The following is a 23640-nucleotide window of genomic DNA, read 5'->3' as shown; positions in this document are numbered from 1 at the left end:
AGGAGGTGAGGGCGAAGAAAGGGAAGCGGCGGAGGGGCCGGAGGCGCGCGGGGCGGGGCGGGGCGGGGGAGGAGCCGGGCTGGGTTCCTGGGCCCCGCGCGGCGCGCTCCGGGAGCCCGGGGCGGCGGGGGCGGGGGCGGCGCGCGGCGGCCAATGGCGCGCGGCGCTGCGGCGGGGGCGGCGCGGCGACACCCGGCTGCTGACAGCCAAACTCCCCAACTCCGCCCTCGTCCCCGCGGGATCCCGGAGCCCGAGCCGGCCTGGGGCCGAGGCCGCCCGAGCCGCGCTGCGAGCGAACATGGCAGCAGAATGAGAAGGCTGGCGCCGGGTCGTGGCCGTCGGCGCCGCGCTGCAGCTCGAGATCCGCGTCCGGCGCCCTGCGAGCCGCGCGCTTAGCCGGCCTCCTGGTGGCCGCTGGATTATTTCATTCGGAGCCGAGGGCGGGGGAGAGAGGGGGACCCCGCAGCCGCGCCGGTCCGTGCTCGGGCAGGGTGTGCGACTCGCCGGCTGCGGAAAGCACGCGGGAGAGAGCGGGTCCCGGGCTGCGGCGGCGCGGGCGCGGGGATGAGCCGGCCATGGGGCGGCCTCGGCGGGGCTCGCGGAGCCGGCCGGCGCTGCGGCGGGGGCGCTGCCTGAGCCGGGGCTCCGCGGGGCTTCGGGGCCTCTGGCGCCCCGGGGGGGTCCCTGCCGCCGCCCCCGGGAGGGACGAGAGCCCCGCGTGGCGGACACTGCAGCAGACGCCGCACTGAGGCGCCCCGAGCCTGCTCCGCCTGCAGCTCGGTGCGCTCTCGGCACCCGGGCGCCTTGCCCGGTGCACGGGCTGCTGGCGCACCGCGGCGAGCCGGGCGCAGGACTGGCTACACGGGGGTGTGTGAGCCTGTGGGACTGGAGATCTGAGCTGAGGCAGAACCCGGCGGACCGGAGCAGCCATGCTTCCCGGGGTGGGCGTGTTCGGCACCAGCCTCACGGCCCGTGTCATCATCCCGCTGCTGAAAGACGAGGGCTTCGCGGTGAAGGCGCTGTGGGGCCGCACGCAGGAGGAGGCGGAGGAGCTGGCCAAGGAGATGAGCGTCCCCTTCTACACCAGCCGCATTGACGAGGTGCTGCTGCATCAGGACGTGGACTTGGTGTGCATCAACCTGCCGCCGCCCCTCACCAGGCAGATCGCTGTCAAAACCCTGGGTGAGCGACCCCCTCCCCCCTCCCCTGCAGCCTTCCTTCCCTCCCTCCCTGCTGCTCTTCTGCTCTCGCCCCCTCTTCATCCCCGAGGCTTACGAGGCAGGCATCTGCGCCGGCCCGGGGACCTGAGATGCCACAGGCCACTCGGAGCTCCCTCCTTCCTCATCCCCGGCCTTCCCAGCCTCTGCGCTTCTCTCCTCCCTCCTGGCACCACCTGGACGCGCCTTCCCACGTGTGTGGCGCCGAGGCTGGAGGAGGCGTGTGTTCCCGGGATGTCGACCGGGCGGATCGGATGCCGAGGACTGGGCATGGGCTGCTCGGAGGGAGAGGAAACTCAGTCCCCAGCTGTGCCTGTAGTGCCGCGAGTGTGTGCGTGGGTGCGCGCCTGGGAGAGGCGAGTGCGCGCCCGGGAACACCCGAAACAAGGGCCCCACACGTGTGTCTGGTTTTCCTGAGGGCGGGAGACTACCTGATCCGGAGCAGCTGTGACGTCCTGCCCGGCCAGTTTGTTTCTTTCTGCTGTTAGTTTGGTGTGAGGTTAGAATTTGACGATCAGCTGGAATTACTAAGTCTTGGCTGTAAGCCAGGACGGCGGGAGTGATTAGATGGGGCGGGGGGAGAGGGATTTATGGGGACGTCTTCCAGGAGGTCGTGGGTTAGTGACGACCGGTTTGATAAAACCAGGGGGATTTAACTGTCGAGCGTGGCAGCTCAGGAGCTGCCTTCTGCGTGGGTTTGGAATGATAGGTCTTGAATTTTTAGGGGACGAACGCAGCCGTTCCAGAGGCATGGGTGCTTTGTGTGGGAAAAGGCCCCACGCAGCCCCTTTCACGTGGGAGCATGTACTGGTCCCTCCTTAATAACCGTGGGGAAAGTTCCCAGGTCTGACGTGGGCAGGGAGGCTGGGAACGGGCTAACCCCTCTGGCCATCCGGTTCCCCCACCTATATAACCCAGGCAGTCTGAACAATCTCCGAGCACAGAGCAACCGCGGCTTTGCCGTGCCCAGGGGAAAAAGAAGCGTGATTTTGTCCATTGGCAGTCCTCACACATACCTAAGACGATCCCAGCAGTATCCCTGCCTCCGAACCCGCCCAGAAAGTGTACCGCCCGCCCTTGAAAGTTGGAATTTTTATTGATGAGGAAAGAGACCAAGCTTATGGCCCAGGACGCGACATTAAAGAAGTGTTTCAAGGGAAGGGCAGGGACAGTACCCAGAAGTCCATGGTAATTTATGTAATCTGGGAAGGCGTGTTTTATTTTTATGTTTTAATGGGCGCGGATTAAGGGTAGATGAAATGTACGTATATTTTAATTAACTGCAGAGACCTATAACCAGAAGGTAGAACTCTTTCTTCCTAGAAAACCATTTTTTTTTTTTTTTTTAAATTAGGCCATTCTGCTCTGGACTCAGACGGGACATCTGATCGAATTCCTAAGGAGGCTGCCCAAGCCTGTCAGTTTTCATGTCAATTTGATTAAGTTTCTGACCTTTGTTTATTTTTCTTTGGCCTTGAATTGAATGTCCTTGGGTTCTGGGCTGTCTTTTCTGTTTGGTTTCATATATGTTGGATAGCTGACCTCTGTGCTTACAGTGGGTCTGTGCGTTATCAAATAGGTCATAACCCTCCTGTGGCTTGAATCTATTAGGACAGTTGGTATCCACAGGTTTCACCTGAAGAGCTTATGCCTGGTCATATCAGACAGACCTTGTAACATCGCTTCTCCCCACTATGGCAACGCAGCCCTGTCGGTCAGCACCCCTAAGGCGTATCACCAGGAGAGTGGCAATTTGGGGGACAAGGATGTCCCTGTTTCCTGACCAACTCTTGTACTTCAGCCCAAAGAGCATTTGGTTGGAGAGGAGGGGCGCACATTATACATTTCTGGATACTTCTGTTCTTATTTGCAATAATCCCCGTGACTTCTTTTTTTCCCTTGACAAGACTAACATGAGTTACCTCTTCAAAGCCAAGCAAAGAGGCTTCAGAAACAGACTTAGTTTAATAAGCATGACTAAGGAATAGGGTTTTGTGTATATGTTTTGTAGGAAGTTTTGAGCTTTTTTTCTTTTTTTAACTCCTGATTTTGCAGGTAACTTGAGATAGGTTGTGATTATCGAAAATGAAGGGGGACATCGACTTTAGATGTGGCCGGATGTTGGTCTCATTCCCCACGTCATCTCTCCTGGAAAATCCCCAGGCCACTCCCGTTGACGATGTACCTGCAAATATGCAGCCTGGTGGTCATCTTGGTATGCTTTGCTGTCATGGTTAGAGGTTCAGCACATACAACACAGGAAGTGAAACACCCCAGACAGTTAGAGGCCTGGTTTGGCCGTTGGGGTTTATAGATGCTAGAGTTTGCCCAGAATTGAAACAAGCCGGTCTTGACTGGTCCTGGTGAATTGGCCTTCTTTTGGCAAAGGCTAGGGCTTTGAGTTGCTGGCCCAGCAGTGGCCAGTGGTCTGTGGCCATCTATCCACACTCATAACTGGTCTCAGGCCTGTCAAGGTAAGGGGTTGGTCTGGAGACCATCGAGGAATGACACTTGGAATCAATAGAATCATAGGGGCACTTGGGTGGCTCAGTCAGTTAAGTATCTCACTCTTGGTTTTGGCTCAGGTCGTGATCTCAGGGTTTGTGAGTTCGAGTTCTGCATCGGGCTCTGCACTGACAGTGTGAGCCTGCTTGGGATTCTCTCTCTCTCTCTCTCTCTCTCTCTCTCTCTCTCTCTCTCTCCCCCCCCCTCTCCCCCTCTCTCTCTCTCCCTCTCAAAATAAATAACCTTAAAAAAATAGAATCACATACATCCTCCTTTAATTTCTAAAAATTCCCTTGAAATCCCTACTTTGGTGAACTAGGCATTTCTCTGTTGTAGAGACTTTCCTGCCATTCTTTTGTACAGTTTCTCCAGCGCCCAGGGCTGCCCCTTATTAAATACCTACCCTGTGCTGGGCAATATGGTAGGTGCAGTATGGAAAACGTTTCATTTCATGATGAGAATGGTCCTCTGAGCTAGATGTGATGCCCATTTTACAAATGAGGCAACTAAAATCCAGAGACCCGAGTGGAATTGCTCAAGGGAATACTGCTGGGGATTTGAACACCACCATTCTGCCTCCCTGGAGTCCTTTTTTCCCCCTTCCATCCCCTAACCTTGCTTCTTTGCCTCAGTTCCTTTTCTCAGATCGTAGTAGCTCGGGTGAGACTGTAGAATTATCCTTTATTCCTGTTTACCCCACCCGTGGAATTAGTTCCCTCTTATATCTGTTCCTTCTTCGCTATCATTGCTTCCTCCAGAGAAGGAACTGGCTCCGTACCTGGGCTTCTGAACTAGGTTCCAGCCTGCCCCTCCTCGCCACTGCCTCCATTGTCCACGCTGCGGCCAGAATTTCCTTGAAGAACTTTACACTCGGTCATGTCACTGTGCCCCCCTTGCGTCACTTCTAGGAAGAGTCCCAAGTGCTTGGCATGTCGGGCAAGAGCTGGCCTCGGGTGAGCCTGCCCGGGCTCATATCCTGCTGGCTATTCTGAAACCCCATGAGCTTTAGCTGAACCCCAAACTACTAGCGTGCCCTTGAATGGACCCCTGTTTGATTATATGTCCATGCCTCTGTCGGGAACACCTGCCTTGTGAGGGTTGCCTGTTCATCCTGGAAGAGTCTGCCCTTGTGTTACCTCCTCCTGGAAGCCCCCCCCTTTCCCCTTCTCACCCCTCATGTATGTACCCTGCGGTGGTCTCAGCACCACATGCCCCCCATCTTTCCCCAAACCCATCGTAGTGCATCGCAGCAAACTGGAGGCAATCACTCTTACCAGTTTTGAAGATCTGGCTGGGTATGTAGTGGCAAACATGTGGGTGAAAAATCCTAAAACCTTTTTTACGTAGCTGGTAACATTCCATACCATACGAACTGTTAATATACTTTTGTCATGCAACAATGTTAATCTTGAAAAGATACACACACACACACACACACACATATTCATATATACGTATATAAAAACCAGCATCTGAAAGTATCCTTGTTCCTATTTTTGGCTGCATAGTATTTCATCATATGGATAAATCAACATTTATTTAACCAGTTCCCTATTACTGAGCATTCGGGTTATTCCCAATCTTTTGCTTATACAAACACGTAGTGAACAACCTAGAACCTGTGTCATTTTGCGCATCCACGAACGTGCTTGTAGGACAAATATGCCAGCGGCTGGTCAAAAAGTATGTGCTCATTTCCTTTAACAAAGATGTTGCCAAATTAACCGGCGCCCAAAATGACACTGCTGTTTGTCAATTTCCTCGTGTGCCTCTCTCTCTGCAAGCTCCTTGCCTGCCAGGTGCCTGAAGGCTTCTGAACTAGGTTGCAGCCTGCCCCTCCTGGCCGGGATGGTCTCACTCACCTTTTGTATCCAGATCAGCACAAGCTCTCAGCCAGCCTTTGGGGTCAGTCAAAACCTGTCTCCAACTTGCCCTGCTGTACCTGGAGTATGCACTGAGCCACACGCTGGCTCCCTAGGTCCACTCTTGTTCCTTATCCAGTCTAGTCTCTATACGATAGGCGAGTGCCATCTATCTGTCTATATATATAGATGGCACTGTGTCATTCCCTGCTCAGAATCTCTCAGTGCTATCTCCTATGGCACTTGGGGTATCATTCAGCTTTCTTGGCCTGAGTGGCCCTGCCTAGTAATCCCTGTCACCTCCTTGGTGACTGTCCACTCTCCCCGGCTCACTACCCTCCAGCACCTTGGGCCTTTTTGCTCAAACACACCAGCCTCTTTCCTGACTCTGGGCCTTTGCAAACTGGCTTTTCCCTCTGCCTGGAAGGTTCTCCCTCACTCCTCTGAATGGCTAGCTCTTTCTGACTTCACGTTTCAGCTCCGATGTTATGTCAAGAGAGAGGCCTTTCTGATCCTCCTCTTCCAACCAAAAGTTCTTTCCCCCACTTCTCAGTTCTCCCTCTGTACCCTCTTTATGTTCTTTGTAGCGCTGTTGCTGTTTGTATGACCTCTTTCCCTTGCTAATTCTCTTATTTGGTATTTATCTCCCCATGTGGAAAGAAAGTTCTTTGAGGTAGAGCCTGCGACTGTTTTGCTCTCCAGGGTGGCCTTATCTCCCCTAGACAGTGCCAGGCGCTGAGTCACCTACGAGGCACCCTGTAAATATTTGCTAAATGACAAATGAATGCCTTTTTAATGAATGAATGGATGCTTGGGGAAGGCAAAAGGTTACAAAGAGGATGGGTCCATCAGTAAACCACACTTTGCCCTGCACGCAGTAGCCCAGTGTCTCCCAGACACTCACACGCGGTCTCACCACCTGGAGCCCTTGTCAAAAGGCAGATTCCAGGGTGGGACCCAAGATTCAGAGTTTCTGTCCAGCCCCGCCTCCCTCTGCCGGGTGGTGTGGATGCTGGGACAGCCGGACACAGAGATGTGATGGCTCTGTGCCTCTGGGAAAACAAGACCAACCTCGCCGTGAATAATTAAACTGGCGAGGGGGTTGCGGGGGGGGGGGGGGGACGGTGTTAAAGTATCTGGTGCCTTTGTGTGTAACACGATGACTTCTGTTTTCCTGGTCCCTGCCCCAGTTTCTGGAGCTGGGGGAAGCCTCTCCGCGGGATGGGAGGCTCCTTTGGGATGGTGACGAAGGCTGCGGAGTTTCTCTGAGCTTTGATGGTGCTGCACGTGGATCTTGCCCGGACTTGTTTGGCGTCCTCAGCTCCATGCCCTTTGCCACCCCTGTGTCATAGTGTCTGCAGTTGCTCAAGGCGGACAAGGGCTGCCGGGACAGAAAACGGGGATGGTCGTCATGGCCCCACGCGCAGAGCTGCGGCTGTAGATAATCAGACATCATTTTTGCACTTGGCGGTCACCATTCTGAAATCCCAGCAAACCCCGCATTTCTAGCTCCCGCCTCGAAGTCGCTTCGGGATGTTTTCCTCTCCGAACACAGGGTGGAAAAGGCAACGTGCTCTTCTCTCTTGAGTTTCTGTCCTCTCAGCACTGAGTGCCGTGGTTTGGGTCTATGGGTTTGTTGTAGGGTCGAGGACGCCCTGGGGCGTTATGTCCATGGCAGAAATGACTCTGTACTGTTAGGAAAAGTCAAGGTTCACGAATCCCACTCCATCTAACTGAAATTAGGTGCAGTTGAGTGATTATTTTGCTGATGATATCTGGCTTTGAAAATGTACGATTCTGCAGAAGATTAAATGGAAATGAGAAAAAGCCAAAGGAAGAAACTGGACATTTTGATGCTGAAACTAGGGAGGAATAAAAAAAAAAAAAAATGGTGGAAGTAAATAGCTGGTTTTAAAGGTTTCACCAAGAAGGAAATACACAGGCAATTAGTTACATACTTTGATTGAGGGCCGTCATGGCCTCTCATTGTAGACAACATTGTGATTCGCAGAACTGCTGGTGATAGAGTAGGTTGGCAGGTCACAACTGTGTGTGTGACATCCTTGTCGAGCCTCAGGTTTCTGGCCAACAATATGGATTTAAAGGTATTATCATAGGGGGCGCCTGAGTGGCTCCGTGGGATAAGCGTCCAACCCTTGATTTCAGCTCAGGTCATGATCTCATGGTCATGAGATCGAGCCCCACGTCGGGTGTGGAGCCTGCTTAAGATTCTCTGTCTCCTTCTCCCTCTGCCCCTACCTAGCTTGCTCTCTCTCGCTCGCTCTCTCTCTAAAATAAATTAAAAAAAAAATATCATACAAGGTTGGTGTGACAATTAAAATGAGGGGGGGTGTGTAAAGAGCCCACGCCCCCCACCCGCGATCTGCCTAAACTCAATAAATGTTATTCTATTTCTTCTTGATGTGATCAATTCTTCAACCTATTCCAAATGGTACTTAATTTTTTTGTTTGTTTGTTTTTAATATGAGAGAGCAGGAGCACAAACAGGGGAGAGGGGCAGAGGGAAAGTGAGAGAGAATCCCAGGCAGGCTTCACGCTCAGTACAGAGCCCGACGCGGAGCTTGAGCCCACGACCCTGGGATCACGACCTGAGCTGAAATCAGGAGTCGGACGCTCAACTGAGCCACCCAGGCGCCCCCGACCAGTGGTACTTTTGAAGATTTGCTTATCATATTTTTAAAAGAGGTGATTCCCTCCTGCTAGATTCGGAAAATACAGTTGAAAGTTATTATCATCCTCTTTTAGAGGAAATGGGCATAAGCCAAGCTTCACATGTGGGATTTGCTGAGAATACAGTACTTGCTTCACAGACGCATGATCTAGAAGGTGCTGATGGTGTTCCCAGGAACTCACCACACCTGTGGAGATTCATCATCCCCTGTGAGAAGGATGCCGGGTCCTCCACGGAACTCAGGGGCAGGGGCATAGCTCAGGTCTCAGGAGGCGCCTGGAAACTATGAATTCCTGGAATTTTATCGTTTTTGTGATCTGCTTCTCTCCATGTGTTGGCCTCATCGCCTGTCCTGCTTTAAACCACCTTTCTCTGCTTCCTGCATCCATGAGGTGGACAGAACACCAAATATGGTGGCCAGGACTCCCAAATGCAGTTATCACTGGTCCCCACTTCCCCTTGTCCCCGCTTGTGTCTAATGCTTTCCCCTGGCCCGGTCTTTTTGGAGGTTATCGTGTAACATGGGGGACCCATCACGAAATGCCGTGGGGGACCCTCTACTGCAGGGAAGTGGGGGTGGAGGGACGACAAGCGGGCGTCCCGAGCTGGGCCCCACTCCCTCAAGGTGCTCATTCTAAGAACACACACTTGGGTGAAGGTTTTACAAACGTAGACGTTTCTGGATACTGTGGGTTCTTTAGCCATGTTGCTGAAACACACGCTCAGCACTTTGCCGCTTTTATAATAACCGCAGTAAAACAGCGGACAGAAGAAACACGTGTGTGGCGACCCAATGCCAACCTTGTCGTCATTAGTATTAAGTTCAGGGAGTGTGTGTTTGTAAAATATGTGATGGGAGAATGGATAAACTTGACCGGCTCCATGGGGTTTGATGGCCAAGCACCTTCTGCTTGGCACGTGCCAGAGGCAGACTGTGGTGAGCGTAGGGCCTCCAAGGAGTCAGGAAAAGGATAGAGCTTCCTGGGGAAGAGGAATTTCTACCGTCGGACTGCCTTCACGCTGCAAAACTCTTCCCTAGGCCTCCAGCCTGCTAGTCTGCCCTGCAAATTGGGGACCTGCCCATAATTGCATGAACCAGTTCCTTAAAAAAAACCTGCCTTGCCCTCACTCCCCGACCCGTAGTCCCTCCCTCCTCTTCCATTCCCTCCCCCTCTCTCCCACTCTTCCCCCTCACTTTCCCCACATCCTTCCCCCCTTCCCTTCTCCCTTTCTCCCCCCCCCCCCCCCCATCTATCCGCCCAGCCTGTATTGGTTCTGTTTCTCTGGAGCCCTCTGATGAACACACATTTTGCCTAGATCCAGTCCACCTGGCCAGGTGAGCTGGGCGATGGCACCCAAGTGTGGATCTGGCAAGACTCCTTGGTGCTGAAGCTGTTCCATTGAGTTCAGCTGGTGAGTGCGGGCCCCGAGGAGAGCACTGTCTGAGCTTTGTCCTCTAGAACGGGAAGACTTGGAAGGCAAAAGATCTTTTTGGTTTAGACTCCAACAAGGCGGGGTCGGAAGGCTTTAGAACCCTCGCTGCTGAGAGCCCCAGGGACCCTGACCAGTTCTACCTCTGTCATCCAGGCTTTGGGGAAGCTGGCTTCTCAGGTTTAAGCAAGCTTAGGACGCCCTGGAGTTTAAACTTTCCCTGAGAATTGTTAATGCCCCGTGAGCATTAAAAAGTGCAGGAAAAAAAAAAAAACAAAAAAACAAAAAAAACAACTTTACAATGATAGGAATTGTTTTTAAAATTTCTGATTTCCAACTGCAACGGCTTTCGTGGTACCGAGAGGTTCTTTCAATTAGCATGACGCCCGTAAACTGAAACTATAGAGTGTTGAAGCCCCAGTGAAATGGGTATGTAGCTTTCACATTGCTTTTTTTCAATAGCTTTATTGAGATAAGCTTTATGTATCACAAGAGTTACCCATTGAGAGCCAATGATTTCTAGTAAGTGTATACCATTGTGCAGAAAATTTTAGAACACTTCCAACATCCCCACACGTTTCCTCCTGCCTGTTTGCAGCTGGCCCCCATTCCCACCCCAACCCCCTGGCAACCCCGGATACGCTTTGTCTCTGTCATTTGGCTTCTTCTAGAAATTTCACATAAATGGAGTCCTGTAGTATGTAGTCTTTGGTGCCTGACCTCTTTCCCTTAGCATTTTTTTTTGATGTTCATCTGCGTCGTTGCGTCTATCAGACATTCATTCCTTTTTCTTATTGCCGAGTAATCTTCGAGTAAAATACCACATTTTGTTCATCCATTCACCCTCTGATGGATGTTTGTACTGCTTCCAGTTTTTAGCTATTTTTTTTTTAAAGTTTATTTATTGTGAGGGAGAGCACGTGAGCAAGAGCTGGGGAGGGGGAGAGAGAGGGGGAGAGGGGAGAGAGAGAGGGGAGAGGGGGAGAGAGAGGGGAGAGGGAGAGAGTCCCAAGCAGGTTCCGCACGGTCAGTGCAGAGCCCGATGTGGGGTTTGAACTCACCAACCTCGTGATCGTGACCTGATCTGAAAAGAAGAGTCAGACGCTTAACTGACTGAGCCCCCCCAGGCGCCCCCAGTTTTCACGATTATCAATAATGCTGCTTTGAACATTTGCATGCAAGTCTTTTGTAGACCCAGGCTTTTTTCACTTCTCTTGGATACATATCTAAGAGCGAAATTGCTGGGTTGTATGCTATGTATATATTTGCCTCGTATGTACTATTCTATATTCCCACCAGCTATGTAGGGATATTCTAATTCCTCTACCCCAGCACCAACACTTGGTATTGGCAGCCTTTTTGAGGACAACCTTGATGGTGCATAGAGCTATCGCATTATGACTTTGATTAGCATTTCCGTAGTGACTATTGATGTTGAGCAACTTCTTGTGTGCTTATTAGCCACTCATGTATCTTCAGATTTCTTGAGCAGTTTTACATTGAATTTTCTTCTTACTGTTGAGTTGCAAGCATTGGTTTTGGGATCTCGTTGTGTTGTTCAGTTAGGGGTAGATTTTTTGGTTTTTGAATACTTTCCTTTCTTCCTGATTTTGGAACTAGATGCAGCTGAACTAATTCTCCAACCTAACTGAGATTAGCTTTGCCAGATATTCATGGAAATGGTTCATTATTTAGAAAAGCAAGATGGCCATGTGAGCGGATGCTGATGTCTGGGGCACCAGCATTGCCCCAGGCCCTGATAATGTGCTGAAAATCCTTTTTTTTTTTTAAATGTTTATTTTGAGGGGCACCCGGGTGGCTCAGTCAGTTAAGCGTCCGACTTGGGCTCGGGTCATGATCTCACAATTCATGGGTTCGAGCCCCGCGTCGGGCTCTGTGCTGACGGCTCGGAGCCTGGAGCCTGCTTCAGATTCTGTGTCTCCCTCTCTCTCTGCTCCTCCCCCGCTTGTGCTCTGTCTCTCTCCTTCAAAAATAAATTAAAAAAAAACATTAAAAAAATTTTTTTAAATGTTTGAGAGAGAGAGAGAGAGTGTGCGCTCATGCACACATGAATGGGGGAGGAGCAGAGAGAGAATCCCAAGCAGGCTCCATGCTGTCAGCACAGAGCCCAACACGGGGCTGGATCCCACGAACCATGAGATCATGACCTGACTCGAAATCAAGAGTCGGATGCTTAACCTACTGAACCGCCCAGGCTCGCCTGCGCTGAACGTTCAGATTTCCAATTTGAAGGTGATCTGAGGGGGTCCGGGATCCTTTAGTCGCTTATTCTGCCCAGTGTCTGCAGAATGTTTCTCTTCTTCATTCATTTCTCTTTAATAAATGCCTTTGGATGCCTATAGCACTCTGTTAGCTGTCACCAGCCCACCAGCCGTGCCTCAGATGGTAAGATACAGTCTTTGTTCTTGACCGAAGAGAAGCACACGCAAACACGCAACAATGCAATAACATGTATCATGAAGTGGAGTGAATTGTGATACTGTGAGGCCGGGAAGTGTTTGCTTGAGGCAACTGAATAACTCCCCAAATGTCAGTGTTGGGTTAAGGGTCAGCCACCTGGGTAGCTCCCCAGTGCCAATCCGCAAAGGGTACTAACGCGAAGGAGAAAAAGCAGAGAAAAAAACCCAGGGAATTCCCCCCACAAAAGGTGCTATGTGTGTGAATAAAAGACTTCGAGCAGAGAGAGATTGGAAGGGAGCGTCCTCTAACAGCTGCTGAATTACTGCTGTGCTGTCTTCTAGAAGGGCTGGATCTAGAGGCTGGATAATGTTCACTGCCGAGCTTTGGTTTTGCTGAGTGGGGAACTCGGGTTTGAGGTTAGAGAGGGAAATGAACAGGGCCCGTGACGAAAGGCCACGCTGGTCCCCAGGGCCCTTCTCCTCAGGCAGCCTGGGTCCCAAGGGAGGTGGCCCTGCCGATAATGGATGCTTCCTGAAAGCTGAGGAAAGAGGAATTCTGAGAGCTGAGAGGGTCCAGGAAGACCTTCTGGAGGAGGTGGGGCTTCTATGGACCCAGAAGAGGGGGTAGGATTTAAATAATTGAAAAGGAAGATATAGAAGGTTTTATGAAGTAAAATCCTTTTCAAGGTACCATCTGGTTCTGGACAACACTCTGAGGAAAATTGTGTTTCGTATGACTGACCACTTAGGACAAAGAGTAGTGTAAGTATGTCCAAAATTTACTGGCTCCTGCGTGGCTCAGTCCGTTAAGCATCCAACTTTGGCTCAGGTCATGATCTCATGGTTCTTGGGTTCGAGCCCGGTGTTGGGCTCTGTGCTGACAGCTCAGAGCCTGGAGCCTGCTTCAGATTCTGTGTCTCCCTCTCTCTCTGCCCCTCTCCCCCTTGTGCTCTCTCTCAAAGATAAATAAACATTAAAAAAATTAAATTAAAAAAAATGCCCAAAATTAAAAAAAAATTGTTCTCGTCTAGAATTAAAAAAATTCTTCTTTGCCGGCAAATTGACTGCCCCCCCCCCCCCCCGCCACATCAGCAGGAAGTTCCACTTATATCTTTCTCTCCCCTCAATTCCAAATGGTGACAGTCACAGATGACACAGCTCTGGGGTAGGCAAAGGAAACAGCTTGCAGGATCATTGGAAAGAACCCCCTCGAGAGGAACACAATGGCGGCCTCATGGGGTGTGAAAAGAGCTGTAAAAATCCATTCAGCGAGAGACCTTGTTAAAAAAATTTTTTTTAATGTTTATTTATTTTTGAAATGGGGAGACAGCGCGCGAGTGGGGGAGGGGCAGAGAGAGGGAGACACAGAATCTGAAGCAGGCTCCGGGCTCTGAGCTGTCAGTACAGAGCCCGATGCGGGGCTCGAACCCACAAACCTGCGATCATGACCTGAGCCAAAGTTGGATGCTTAACTGACTGAGCCACCCAGGCGCCCCTGTTGGGGGAGATGGTTTTAGGGAAAGGCCACAGTGGGGGGATGGGTAGTTAGTTCTTGCCCCGGGGTCGGGTAGTCAGTCAACAGAGCCTTGCTAGCTGAGTGCCCTGGCTGGGCTTTTAAACCCCCCACCCCCCACTGTATGACACATTGTATCTCTGTTGCTTTATTTCAAAAGGAGGAGTTGCCTGTTGAATCTTCCGTTAACCTGTAGAAAGTAAAGTGAGGCGCCGAATGCTTGTTCTATCATGGGCGAAGTTGACCAGTTTGAAGAGGCCGCCTGTCACTCTGCTTGGGCTTGAGTCCTGGTTTTGCCACGCTCTGTGTGGCGGCGGACCCTCTACTTAACTCTTCTGAGCCTCTGGTTCTTCGTCTGTAAAACAGAGTTAATCAAAGTACCTAACTCTGAAGGTTGCTGACTTAATCAGGGATTTGTTTGTTGGTTGGGTTTTAAACGTAATTTATTGTCACATTGGCTTACCTACAACACCCAGTGCTCATCCTAGCAGGTGCCCTCCTCCATGCCCATCACCCACCTTCCCCTCCCTCCCACCCCTCATCGACCTCAGTTTATTCTCAGTTTTTAGGAGTCTCTTATGGTTTGGCTCCCTCTTTCTCTCTTTTTTTTTCCTTCCCCTCCCCCACGGTCTTCTGTTCAGTTTCTCAAGATCCACAGATGAGTGAAAACATACGGTATCTGTCCTTCTCTGACTGACTTATTTCACTCAGCATACTACCTTCCAGTTCCATCCCCATTGCTGCAAATGACAACATTTCATTCTTTCTCATTGCCAAGTAGTATTCCATTGTGTATATAACGCACCTCTTCTTTATCCGTTCATCAGTCGGTGGTCATTTGGGCTCTTTCCATAACTTGGCTACTGTTGAACACGCTGCTGTAAACATTGGGGTACATGTGCCCCTCTGCATCAGCACTCCCGTATCCCCTGGGTAAATTCCTAGCAGTGTAATTGCTGGGTCATAGGGTAGTTCTATTTTTAATTTTTTTGAGGAACTTCCACACTGTTTTCCAGAGTGGCTGCACCAGTTTGCATTCCCACCAACAGTGCAAGAGTGTTCCCATTTCTAATCAGGGATTTGTTTAAAGTGAATACTCAATAAACATGACAATCCTCCTTTATCAGGACTTACTACGGTGAGCTACTTACTATCTATTCACTCTTCCCTTGAGCAGATATTTATTGAGCACCAGCTATATGCCAGGCACTGTCTAGATCCGTGCTTTGAAATGTACTAGCCATTCGCTGTACCCTTGTACGTAGCTCTCTCTTTTTTTTAAGTGGCTCTTTATATGTACATAAATTGAAACTAAATCAAATAGGCAGCTCAGTTCCTCGGTTGTCTTGGCCACATTTCAAGTCCTTGAAGGTCCCACGTGGCTGGCTGATGGCTTCCATGTTGGGCAGTGCAGCATAGAACATTTCTATCATTGTAGAAAAAGTTCTGTCGGATGGCGCGAATCGACGCTGGGAATTCAGGGGCAAACGTAGCACTCATTTATGCTTCATCTAGATGCGGATTGTTGAGAAATCCAAACTTTTGGGTGTGTTTCCTTTTCTCCCAGGAATAGGACGATAGTCTACACAGTGCGTTTGGTCTCATGAGTAATTCGTAGAACTTTGGGGTGTGGGCATGACCTCCTCTATTAGTAAGGACTCTATTATTATTTTTTTAATTTTTTTAATGTCTATTTTTAAGAGAGACAGAGCACAAGTCAGGGAGGGGCAGAGAGAGAGAGAGGGAGACACAGAATCCGAAGCAGGCTCCAGGCTCTGAGCTGTCAGCACAGAGCCTGGCCTAGGGCTCGAACTTAAACCGCGGGATCATGACCTGAACTGAAGTCGAACGCTTAACCAACTGAGCCTCCCAGGCGCCCCAGTAAGGACTCTATGATTAACAAGATGGAGATGTGCTGGCTGTGGAAAGTTTCCTAAAATCCCCATTAGATGTTGGGTGTGGGTAAGCAGGTGGATGACACCCCTCCTCACCGTGGGGTCGTCACAGGTACTCGAGGTCCCCCCTCCTTTCAGCCAATCTGGCGCCCATGGGCGAGAAGCATAGCGGGCAGGGACTTGTCACAGGTGCCTTGATCCTACAAGAACCGAGAACACTTGCAGCCAGTTCCTGAGGGTGTGATTTGGGGGAGAGCCCCGACTTCACGGGAAGGTTGCTTCCTCTTCTCCCACCGACACAACAGGGGAGATGGGGGTTCTGCTCCCCTGCCTCCTCTCTCTGCACCCCTGTCTGTCCCTGAAGCCGAGGGGAGAGGCTGAAGAAGTGCTAACACACAAAGCCTCATCGAATAGGTAATTCCTTTTTTCTAATTATAATTGGGATTTTCTCCCCCTCCCTCTGGGGGAAAGCAATACCCACTATTTAAAAATAATTTTTTTAAAAAGTTTTATTTATTGATTTTTGAGAGAGACACAAAGAGAGAGTGAGCAGGGGAGGGGCAGACAGAGGAGGGAGGAGGGAGGGAGGGAGGGAGGGAGAGAGAGAGAGAGAGAGAGAGAGAGAGAGAGAATCCCAAGCAGCTCTGCACTGTCAGCACAGAGCCTGATGCGGGGCTCGAATTTCACACTGTGAAAATCATGAGCTGAGCCGAAACTGAGAGCCGGACTCTTAACTGACTGAGCCACCCAGGCGCCCCCAAAGCAATACCCATTTGCCTGAGCGTTGCTTTGGGGCACCGGGACTCGAAGCTCCAGCTATTTGAGCGTGGAGGGCGAGGTGAGTGTGCCTTGGCGGGGGGCGTGAGCACACGCGTGCCCCGTGCCCCCCACAGAATGTCGCTTGCCTGAGGTCAAGGGCAAAGCGGGGATTTGAGGTGACTTGTTACCGAAATGTGCCATTCGCGGCCCCTCTCCTCGCCTGCCTGAATGTGAATAATCCAAAGTGGGCGGTGGAAAGTGCGATTTTTTTCTCCCGCCCTGTCGCTTCTCCTTTTCCAGTAGTGCTGGGGCCCCCGAGGAGAGGAAAAAGCAGCAGGCAAACACACGGAGGGGAAAAAAAAGAGTGCCGCATGGTTCTGTTTGTCTACACTTCTGCTCCTCCCAGCACCGCCCACTGGGACATTTGTTTGCACCGAATGGCACTGTTCTCAGAGAGTCCTGGGGGACAGGTTTAGAGCCCCTGGGGACGCAGCCTGTCTGACTTCATGTGCACAGCCGTTCACATCTAGGACACACAGGCAGGCTGGCTCTCCCCGGAGGCCCAGGGGTACCTCTGTGCTGTTTTGTCTGTGGAACTGAGACCCGGCTGCGCGCGCGTGTGTGTGTGTGTGTGTGTGTGTGTGTGTGCGCGCGCGCGCGCGCGGATCCGACCCACTGGGCGCCACCCACAGGCTGCCTGCAGGGTGATTCTGGCGGGGGTGGGGTGGGGGATGTGCAGCGAGCGGCTGACACTCGCTCTTCTCCTTTCCAGCCCCCACAGCACCCCCATGGTGAAGACCATACTGACAGCCGTGCCTGTCACTTCCAGGTGCTGGGGAAGCCGGGGGGGGGGGGGGGGGGGGGGGGGGGGGGGGGGGGGGGATTGCGCCGGCCCCATCCTCTGCCAACAGTTCCCTGCTTGGGTATCAGTTTTCAAACCAGTTCAGCATTTGTATCCACCACCCACTTGTTGGGTGCCTACAAAGGGTGCGGCAGTATTCTGGACCATGAGGGGGTGAGGAGAGGTCAGAGATGTACAAGGCATGGTGTCTACTGTGAAAGAGCTTATATTCTTTTTTCTTTAAATTTTTTAATGTTTTATTTATTTTTGAGAGAGAGACAGACAGACAGACTACACGTGGGGGAGGGGCAGAGAGAGAGGGAGACACAGAATCCGAAGCAGGCTCCGGGCTCCGAGCCGTCAGCCCAGAGCCCGACGTGGGGCTCGAACTCACGGACCGCGAGATCGTGACCTGGCTGAAGTCGGACGCTTAACTGAGCCACCCAGGCTCCCCTCAAAGAGCTTATATTCTATCCAGAAACTACTCCTCACCCTTTTTTTCTTTTTTTAATTTATTTTTCTTTTTGTTTTTAAAAATTTGTGTATCTTGGGAGAGGGAGAGAGTGCTTGTGTGAGCGGGGAGGGGGCAGAGAGAGAGGGAGGGAGAGAATCCCAAGGAGGCTCCACGGTGTTAGTGCACAGCCAACCTCGGGACATGAACCCACAACCCTCAGATCATGACCTGAGCCGAAAGTCAGACGCTTAACCGACTGAGCCACCTGGTGTATCTTTTCCTTCCTTCCTTCCTTCCTTCCTTCCTTCCTTCCTCCCTCCCTCCCTCCCTCCCTCCCTCTTTCTTTTCTTTTCTTTTCTTTTCTTTTCTTTTCTTTTCTTTTCTTTTCTTTTCTTTTCTTTTCTTTTCTTTTCTTTTTCTTTCTTTTCTTTCTTTTCTTTCTTTCCTTCTCCTTTTAATTCCAGGATCGGTTCCCATCACTTCGAATTGGGCAGAGGAACTGACGTTTTATCGAGCCTCACTGCGTACCCGAGTCAGGCGCAGTTCAGTGCCCTCTCATTCCCACCCCACAGCCAGCCTTCCAGGTGGACAGTTAGCATCTCCAGCTTAGAAGCGAGAAGCGCAAGTGTACAGGGGTTAAACATCACGTATCATTGATTCTAAGGCACATGTTTTCACACTTCAGCATCTACAATACAGATCTGTCTTCCAGTCGATGGCACGTCCTAGCTGAACTGGCAGAGGCTTGCTTTCTTGGTAGTGAGTAAAATCCTGGTTGCTCTGGGCCGAGGGCAGTGTTTTTACCTGCAGACGTCCCCTAGGGATGTGACCCATAGTCGTGGGCACAGTAGCCTCCTTACCGTCCTGGAAAACAGGAGACACAAACTGACGCCCTCCCCCATATCCTGGCTTCTGGGAAGTCCCCAAGTCCCGGCCTGTGTGTGTTTATTATTGTCACAGTACCTTATGGTCACCGCCCCCAGGTATGCAGCGAGGTTTGGACTATTCCATGGCTGACCTGGATTGAGAGAGCAGGGCCAAGGACGACAGGGGGAGGAACAGCCGATTTTGCTGCTCGCTTTGCACACCTTGGACTTGATCTGCACAGCCCCCACGTGCTGAAATAAATCAGGTCCCGTGGCGGGCTTTCAGTAAGTCATTTTCCAGAGCAGCTGATGTGAAAAGCAGAGAAGTAGGAGGGAGACTGGCTGGGTGATTTGTGTCCTTGGTAGGCTGCGTGGAGTAGCAGAACGGGGGGCACTTCTGGTGGGCAGAGCGCCGTGACAGGCCTTGCTGGGACCTATCTCCCGATGCCCCAGGGAAACCGAGTCTCGGAGGGGTGGAGTGGCTTGTCAGTGTCCACACTGCTAATCCAACCGAGGTCTCCAGGGAATGTTCCTTTCAGCTTATCAGATATTTACTCACTGGGGGGGCTGAGTTTCTCCAACAAGGAGTCAAATGGGGAAGGTTGACTTCTGGGAAGCCGTCCTAAGGAAAGAACCTCAAATAGTAACCATGAAGAGACCTGCATACACAATAGTGTTTAGCGAAGCCTGATTTATGTTATTGAAACACTGGAAACGTTCCACAGCGGGGGGAACAGTTAGGTAAAGATGGCAAATACAGCTGATTAAATACTTAATAGACATTGAAATTAGGTGTGGGAAGACTGCAGCCTTATGGGGGGTTTTTATGATATAATTGTGGGTAAAGACAAAAAGAAGCAGAAATGTTTCCGTATCCTGATGCTGGCTTTTTGGAAGCACACACATGCACATACACACCCAGAAAATTAAAAGTCTGGCAGATAATAAGCCAAAGTCCTAATGATGCTTATTATGGGGTTGTGGGATTATAGGTGGTTTTTCCTCTCCAAATTGTCAATTTAACAAATTTGATTTTAATGGAAAAAATAAATTTATTTTTCCAAAAAAAAAAAAAAAAAGAGAGAGAGACAATAGCATGGGGGAAAATTGTTTGGTTGGGGGTGACTCTGATTCTTACCTTCTGTGATTTTTTTTTTTTTTTTTTTTTGATCTGGGACGGCTCTCCCCAGGCACGTGCAAACATTTGTGGTGAAGCAAAACTTGGTCCAGCACTGGCCGAAGGGAAAATTAGCAATCTTGTAGGAAGTGGATACATAAAGGTCAAGGAGCTCTGCTGGTTTTCAGGGGGATAATTGGATGTGACTCTGAATCTGGGGAGAGTCGTAGCCTCTCTTGGTTATAGGGTAATTTATTTGTAATTCTAACCTTGTACAGTCAAAACCCAAACACAACCCTGAAGAGGGCTGTGTGGTAGCATCGTTTCTCACTGGCTTCTGAATTTGGCCCAGAGTGGAGAGTGATGCTTTTGTTGGCTTCAGCCTTCCAAAGGAATATAGGAGTGATGTATTTGCTATGTGTACATTTCCCCATTTCTTTGCGGGAAGTTTTCTACTTAGCCAGACCTGCACTGGTATGCATGGGAAGCAGCTTCAGAAAATTCGTTACAGTCTGCTGGAGCTACCCTCTGGGCCGTGGGGATGGTGGTGTCTTGGCCTGGGATCCCGGACAGGTGGTTCTTGTCCCGATACCACGGCGAATTAGCTGTGTGACCTTGGGCAAGTGACCTCACCTGTTAGATCTTCGTTTCCTTAACTGTAAAATGCAGGTGCCACAGTCGACTTACGAGTCCCTGCCACTTCCCACCTTGTCTGTCTACTCCAGTAAAACTTAAAAACTTGGCACTTACTGGCCAGAATTATTTGGTTTGATAAATATTTTTAAGCACCGTGTTATTACTGTTGTTGCCAGATTGTTGTTTAGTTTGACTTTTTTTTTTAATCTATTTCACAAACACACATAGCTCTCCTTTATACCAGGAAGCAGTTTTACCCTATCTTGGGGGCAAAATGGCATGATTGGTGTGGCTTAAGGGAAGGCTTTTTGCCAGCTGTGTGTGTGTGTGTGTGTGTGTGTGTGTGTGCGCCTGCTGATGTGCATTGAGCCCTTGATGGTATGGGTTTTTTTTCTTCTGTCAATGTCACTGCTGAGAACACATCTGTATGTGTAGTTGCTGCTACCAGCTGTCAAGCTGGTAATTCTGTGGAGTTCAGTATAATTTCTGGGCACAAATTTATCGGCACAGTGTGTGTTGGGGGTTAGCTTTTTCTGCCATGCCTCATTAGGCAGATTGTGCTCTGTTGCAATAAGGAAAGATGTAGTTTTGCCCAAAAAGAACTCTTGCACTGTCAGCAACAGTAGAGATATTCATGTCAGAGGAATGTTCATGTCAGTGTCAAAGGGATGTTCATCCCAACCAACTCCACGCCTGAAATTGTACTGGGGACAGTTTACAGGAGGCCAGAGGGAGGGGGACAAGAGAGAACGTCACTTTGTCATCCTTGAGTAACTGACGTCCACGCTGGTACCAAGATGGGCCCCTCTACACGTCATCACCCCTGCTAAAAGAGCACATGACGTGACTAAGCAGTGGAGGGAAGCCTGTTGTTACTGTTTGTGACCCCTGGCAGCAGGATGAGTGGACCTCACCAGGTCAGCATCAAGATAACACTCAGGCAGAGTCTTGAAGGGTAATAGCTATTTGCTTCCTAACTCAGATTAGGGAAGCCATGCCATATGGCAAAGACACTAAGAAGGCGTGGTAATAGATCATCTTGTACTTTTCACAGAAGTTATGTAAGCAGAGATCGGGGACCAGTACGAAAGGAAGAAGCCAGTGGGGGTGTTGTCTCTGTTGGCATGGGACGTTCTTGGGTCACCCTAGACCGGGCAGTGGGGATGGCTCCTGTCTTTCCCAGCACTGATTTTTACATTGGGCTTCAGTGCTTGACGGTCATTATAAATGGGAAGGGTTCCTGAGATCCAGCCTAAACTGAGTGGCTCTTTCAATCCGTAGAGAATCTTGTCAGTTCTTCTTTACAAAGGAGACAGTTGGTGTGACAACAATGTCCTTTGTCAGCTGGGTGTTGGATGACCCAGGTTTCGTTTTAAATTTGCTGATCATGCATATAGATCTTTTTTCTCTTTCATTAACATGTTCAGGGACACAGGAAACCTTGGTAGGGTCCTGTTCCTGATATTAACTCGCTCTGTGGCCTGACACAGTCCCTTGACTTTGCTCTCTCGATTCCTCTTATAACAATGAGGGGTTCATTTATGGAGGTTCTCCAATGTGGCTGCCCGTCAGGAACCCCTGGGAAGGTTTTGAACATTCTGATGCCCAGGCTGTACCCCGGACCAATGACATCAGTCTCTGAGGGTGGTCACTGGGCTTTGCTATATTTTAGTGGTCCTCACAGTTAAGGAGCTTTGTTTAACACAGTGATTCTCAAACTTTATTAGAACAGAGGAAATTATTCTAACAGAGGAAATCAGGGGGTGTTTTATAGACGAGGTGGTATTTGAGAGAGCCTTGAACAATGAGGAGGCTTTTTTTTGGACAGAATATGAGTGTGTGTTAGTCAGGGAAATGTCTGTTTTCCCAGAGAAACGGAACCAATGAGGGATGTGCGTGTATAAAGAGAGAGATTTATTTTAAGAAATTGTTTTGTGCCGTGGTAGATGCTGGATGCTGGCAAATCTGAAATCTGCAGGGCCAGACAGCAGGCTGCAGACCCTGGAAGAGTCAGTGTTGTAGTTCAAGTTCAAAGACCAGTCTGCTGGCCCAATTCCCTCTTCTTTAGAGCAGACCAGTCTTTGTCTGTTAAGACCTTTAACTGACTAGATGAGGCTCAGCCACATTATGGAGAATAACCTGTTTTGCTTAGAGTCTGCTGATTTCAAGGTTAGTCCCACCTAACAAATACTTTCACAGAAACATCTAGAATAATGTTTGACCAAATATCTGGGTACCATGGCCTAGCCAAATTAACACATAAAATTAACCATCACAGGGAGGGGGTATTTCAGTTTTTTTGACCTCTGTGAATTATAGGACTATAGCTGGAAATAGAGGAGGTTGTGGTCCAGGGGAATAAGAATGATTTCTGGGCACTTCTTAATTTTTTTCTTTAATTTTTATTTATTTTTGAGGGAGAGAGAGAGAGAGAGAGCACGAGTAGGGGAGGGACATAAACAGAGGGGGACCCAGAATCCAAAGCAGGCTGTAGGCTCTGAGCTGTCAGCACAGAGCCCGATGCGGGGCTCGAACTCACGGACTGGGAGATCATGACCTGAGCCGAAGTTGGACGCTCAACCGACTGAGCCACCCAGGCGTCTGGGCGTTTCTTAATCTTTGCTGTTGATGTTCACACAAGCCTTGGTTCTGCTATACATGTAGAAGAGCCAGACTTCACAAGCCACAGAATCTGTGTTTGCTCAGTGGGTCTGTCTGCCCGCCCTCCCCTCTGCTGCTGCTCATGTGTGCGGGCATTGGAGCCTAGACAAGTGTCTGAGCCTTCCAGTTGCCTGGCTGGGAAACGGACAAATAGGGAAGAACACACAAGGAAAGTCAGGTCTGGGGAAAAACCCGTGTGTGGTGCTATGGAGCAAGCACTCCGTCTCCCTGTCTTGTGATTTGAATCATCTGGAAAAGGGGAAGAGGGATGGGGGCAAAAATACTTAAATATCTAGAGACAAGGATCCCACTATAATGAGAGGGCCTGACGTTCTCTGACTTTGACCCGCAGGAAGGAATACATTTACACCGTGGTCGAGTGGGTATACAACTATGAATACATAGATATAGATAATGTGTTATGTGTATCAATAAAATTGCATACAACTGAATAATTACCTGGCATTACCTGTATTTCATTGGCAAATGATGCACTATGATATTTTCTATTCTCTTCTATTTCATTATGGATAAGGAAAGCTGACTCTGTCCCACTGAACCGATTTCACGATGCTTCATGGGTGGAAACCTGCAGTAAAAATGAGACCCAGACCGTGGAGAAGTGAAAGAACTTGGAGAGTCTTGTGATTCTAAGTGGCACCGTCCAGTAGAACTTTCTGCGATGATGGAAATGTTCTGTTCTGCCCTGTCCAACACAGACCCCATGTGTCTGTTGAGCACATGAGCCATGGGCAGGCAAATGAGGAAGTG

The 23640-nt window shown here is 50.1% G+C and overlaps 1 protein-coding gene across 2 annotated transcripts in view; it reads left to right on the top strand.

Annotated features, from left to right (window-relative positions):
* Positions 1 to 634: 634 nt before the first annotated feature.
* The window catches only part of GFOD1 (glucose-fructose oxidoreductase domain containing 1), a 114682-nt gene continuing 91676 nt past the window's right edge, over positions 635 to 23640 (top strand). For both annotated transcript variants that reach the window (XM_047103323.1, XM_047103322.1), the window contains exon 1: positions 635 to 1182. In XM_047103323.1, coding sequence (XP_046959279.1) covers positions 930 to 1182 — 253 coding nt within the window. In that variant the 5' untranslated portion in view covers positions 635 to 929. The remainder of the gene's footprint in view (positions 1183 to 23640) is intronic.

The sequence above is a fragment of the Lynx rufus genome, unplaced genomic scaffold (genome assembly GCF_022079265.1).
Source record: "Lynx rufus isolate CCGP_SWC_20201006 ecotype Redwood Valley unplaced genomic scaffold, mLynRuf1.p SCAF_6, whole genome shotgun sequence".
NCBI lineage: Eukaryota > Metazoa > Chordata > Mammalia > Carnivora > Felidae > Lynx > Lynx rufus.
This window is presented reverse-complemented; position numbering and strand designations above follow the sequence as displayed.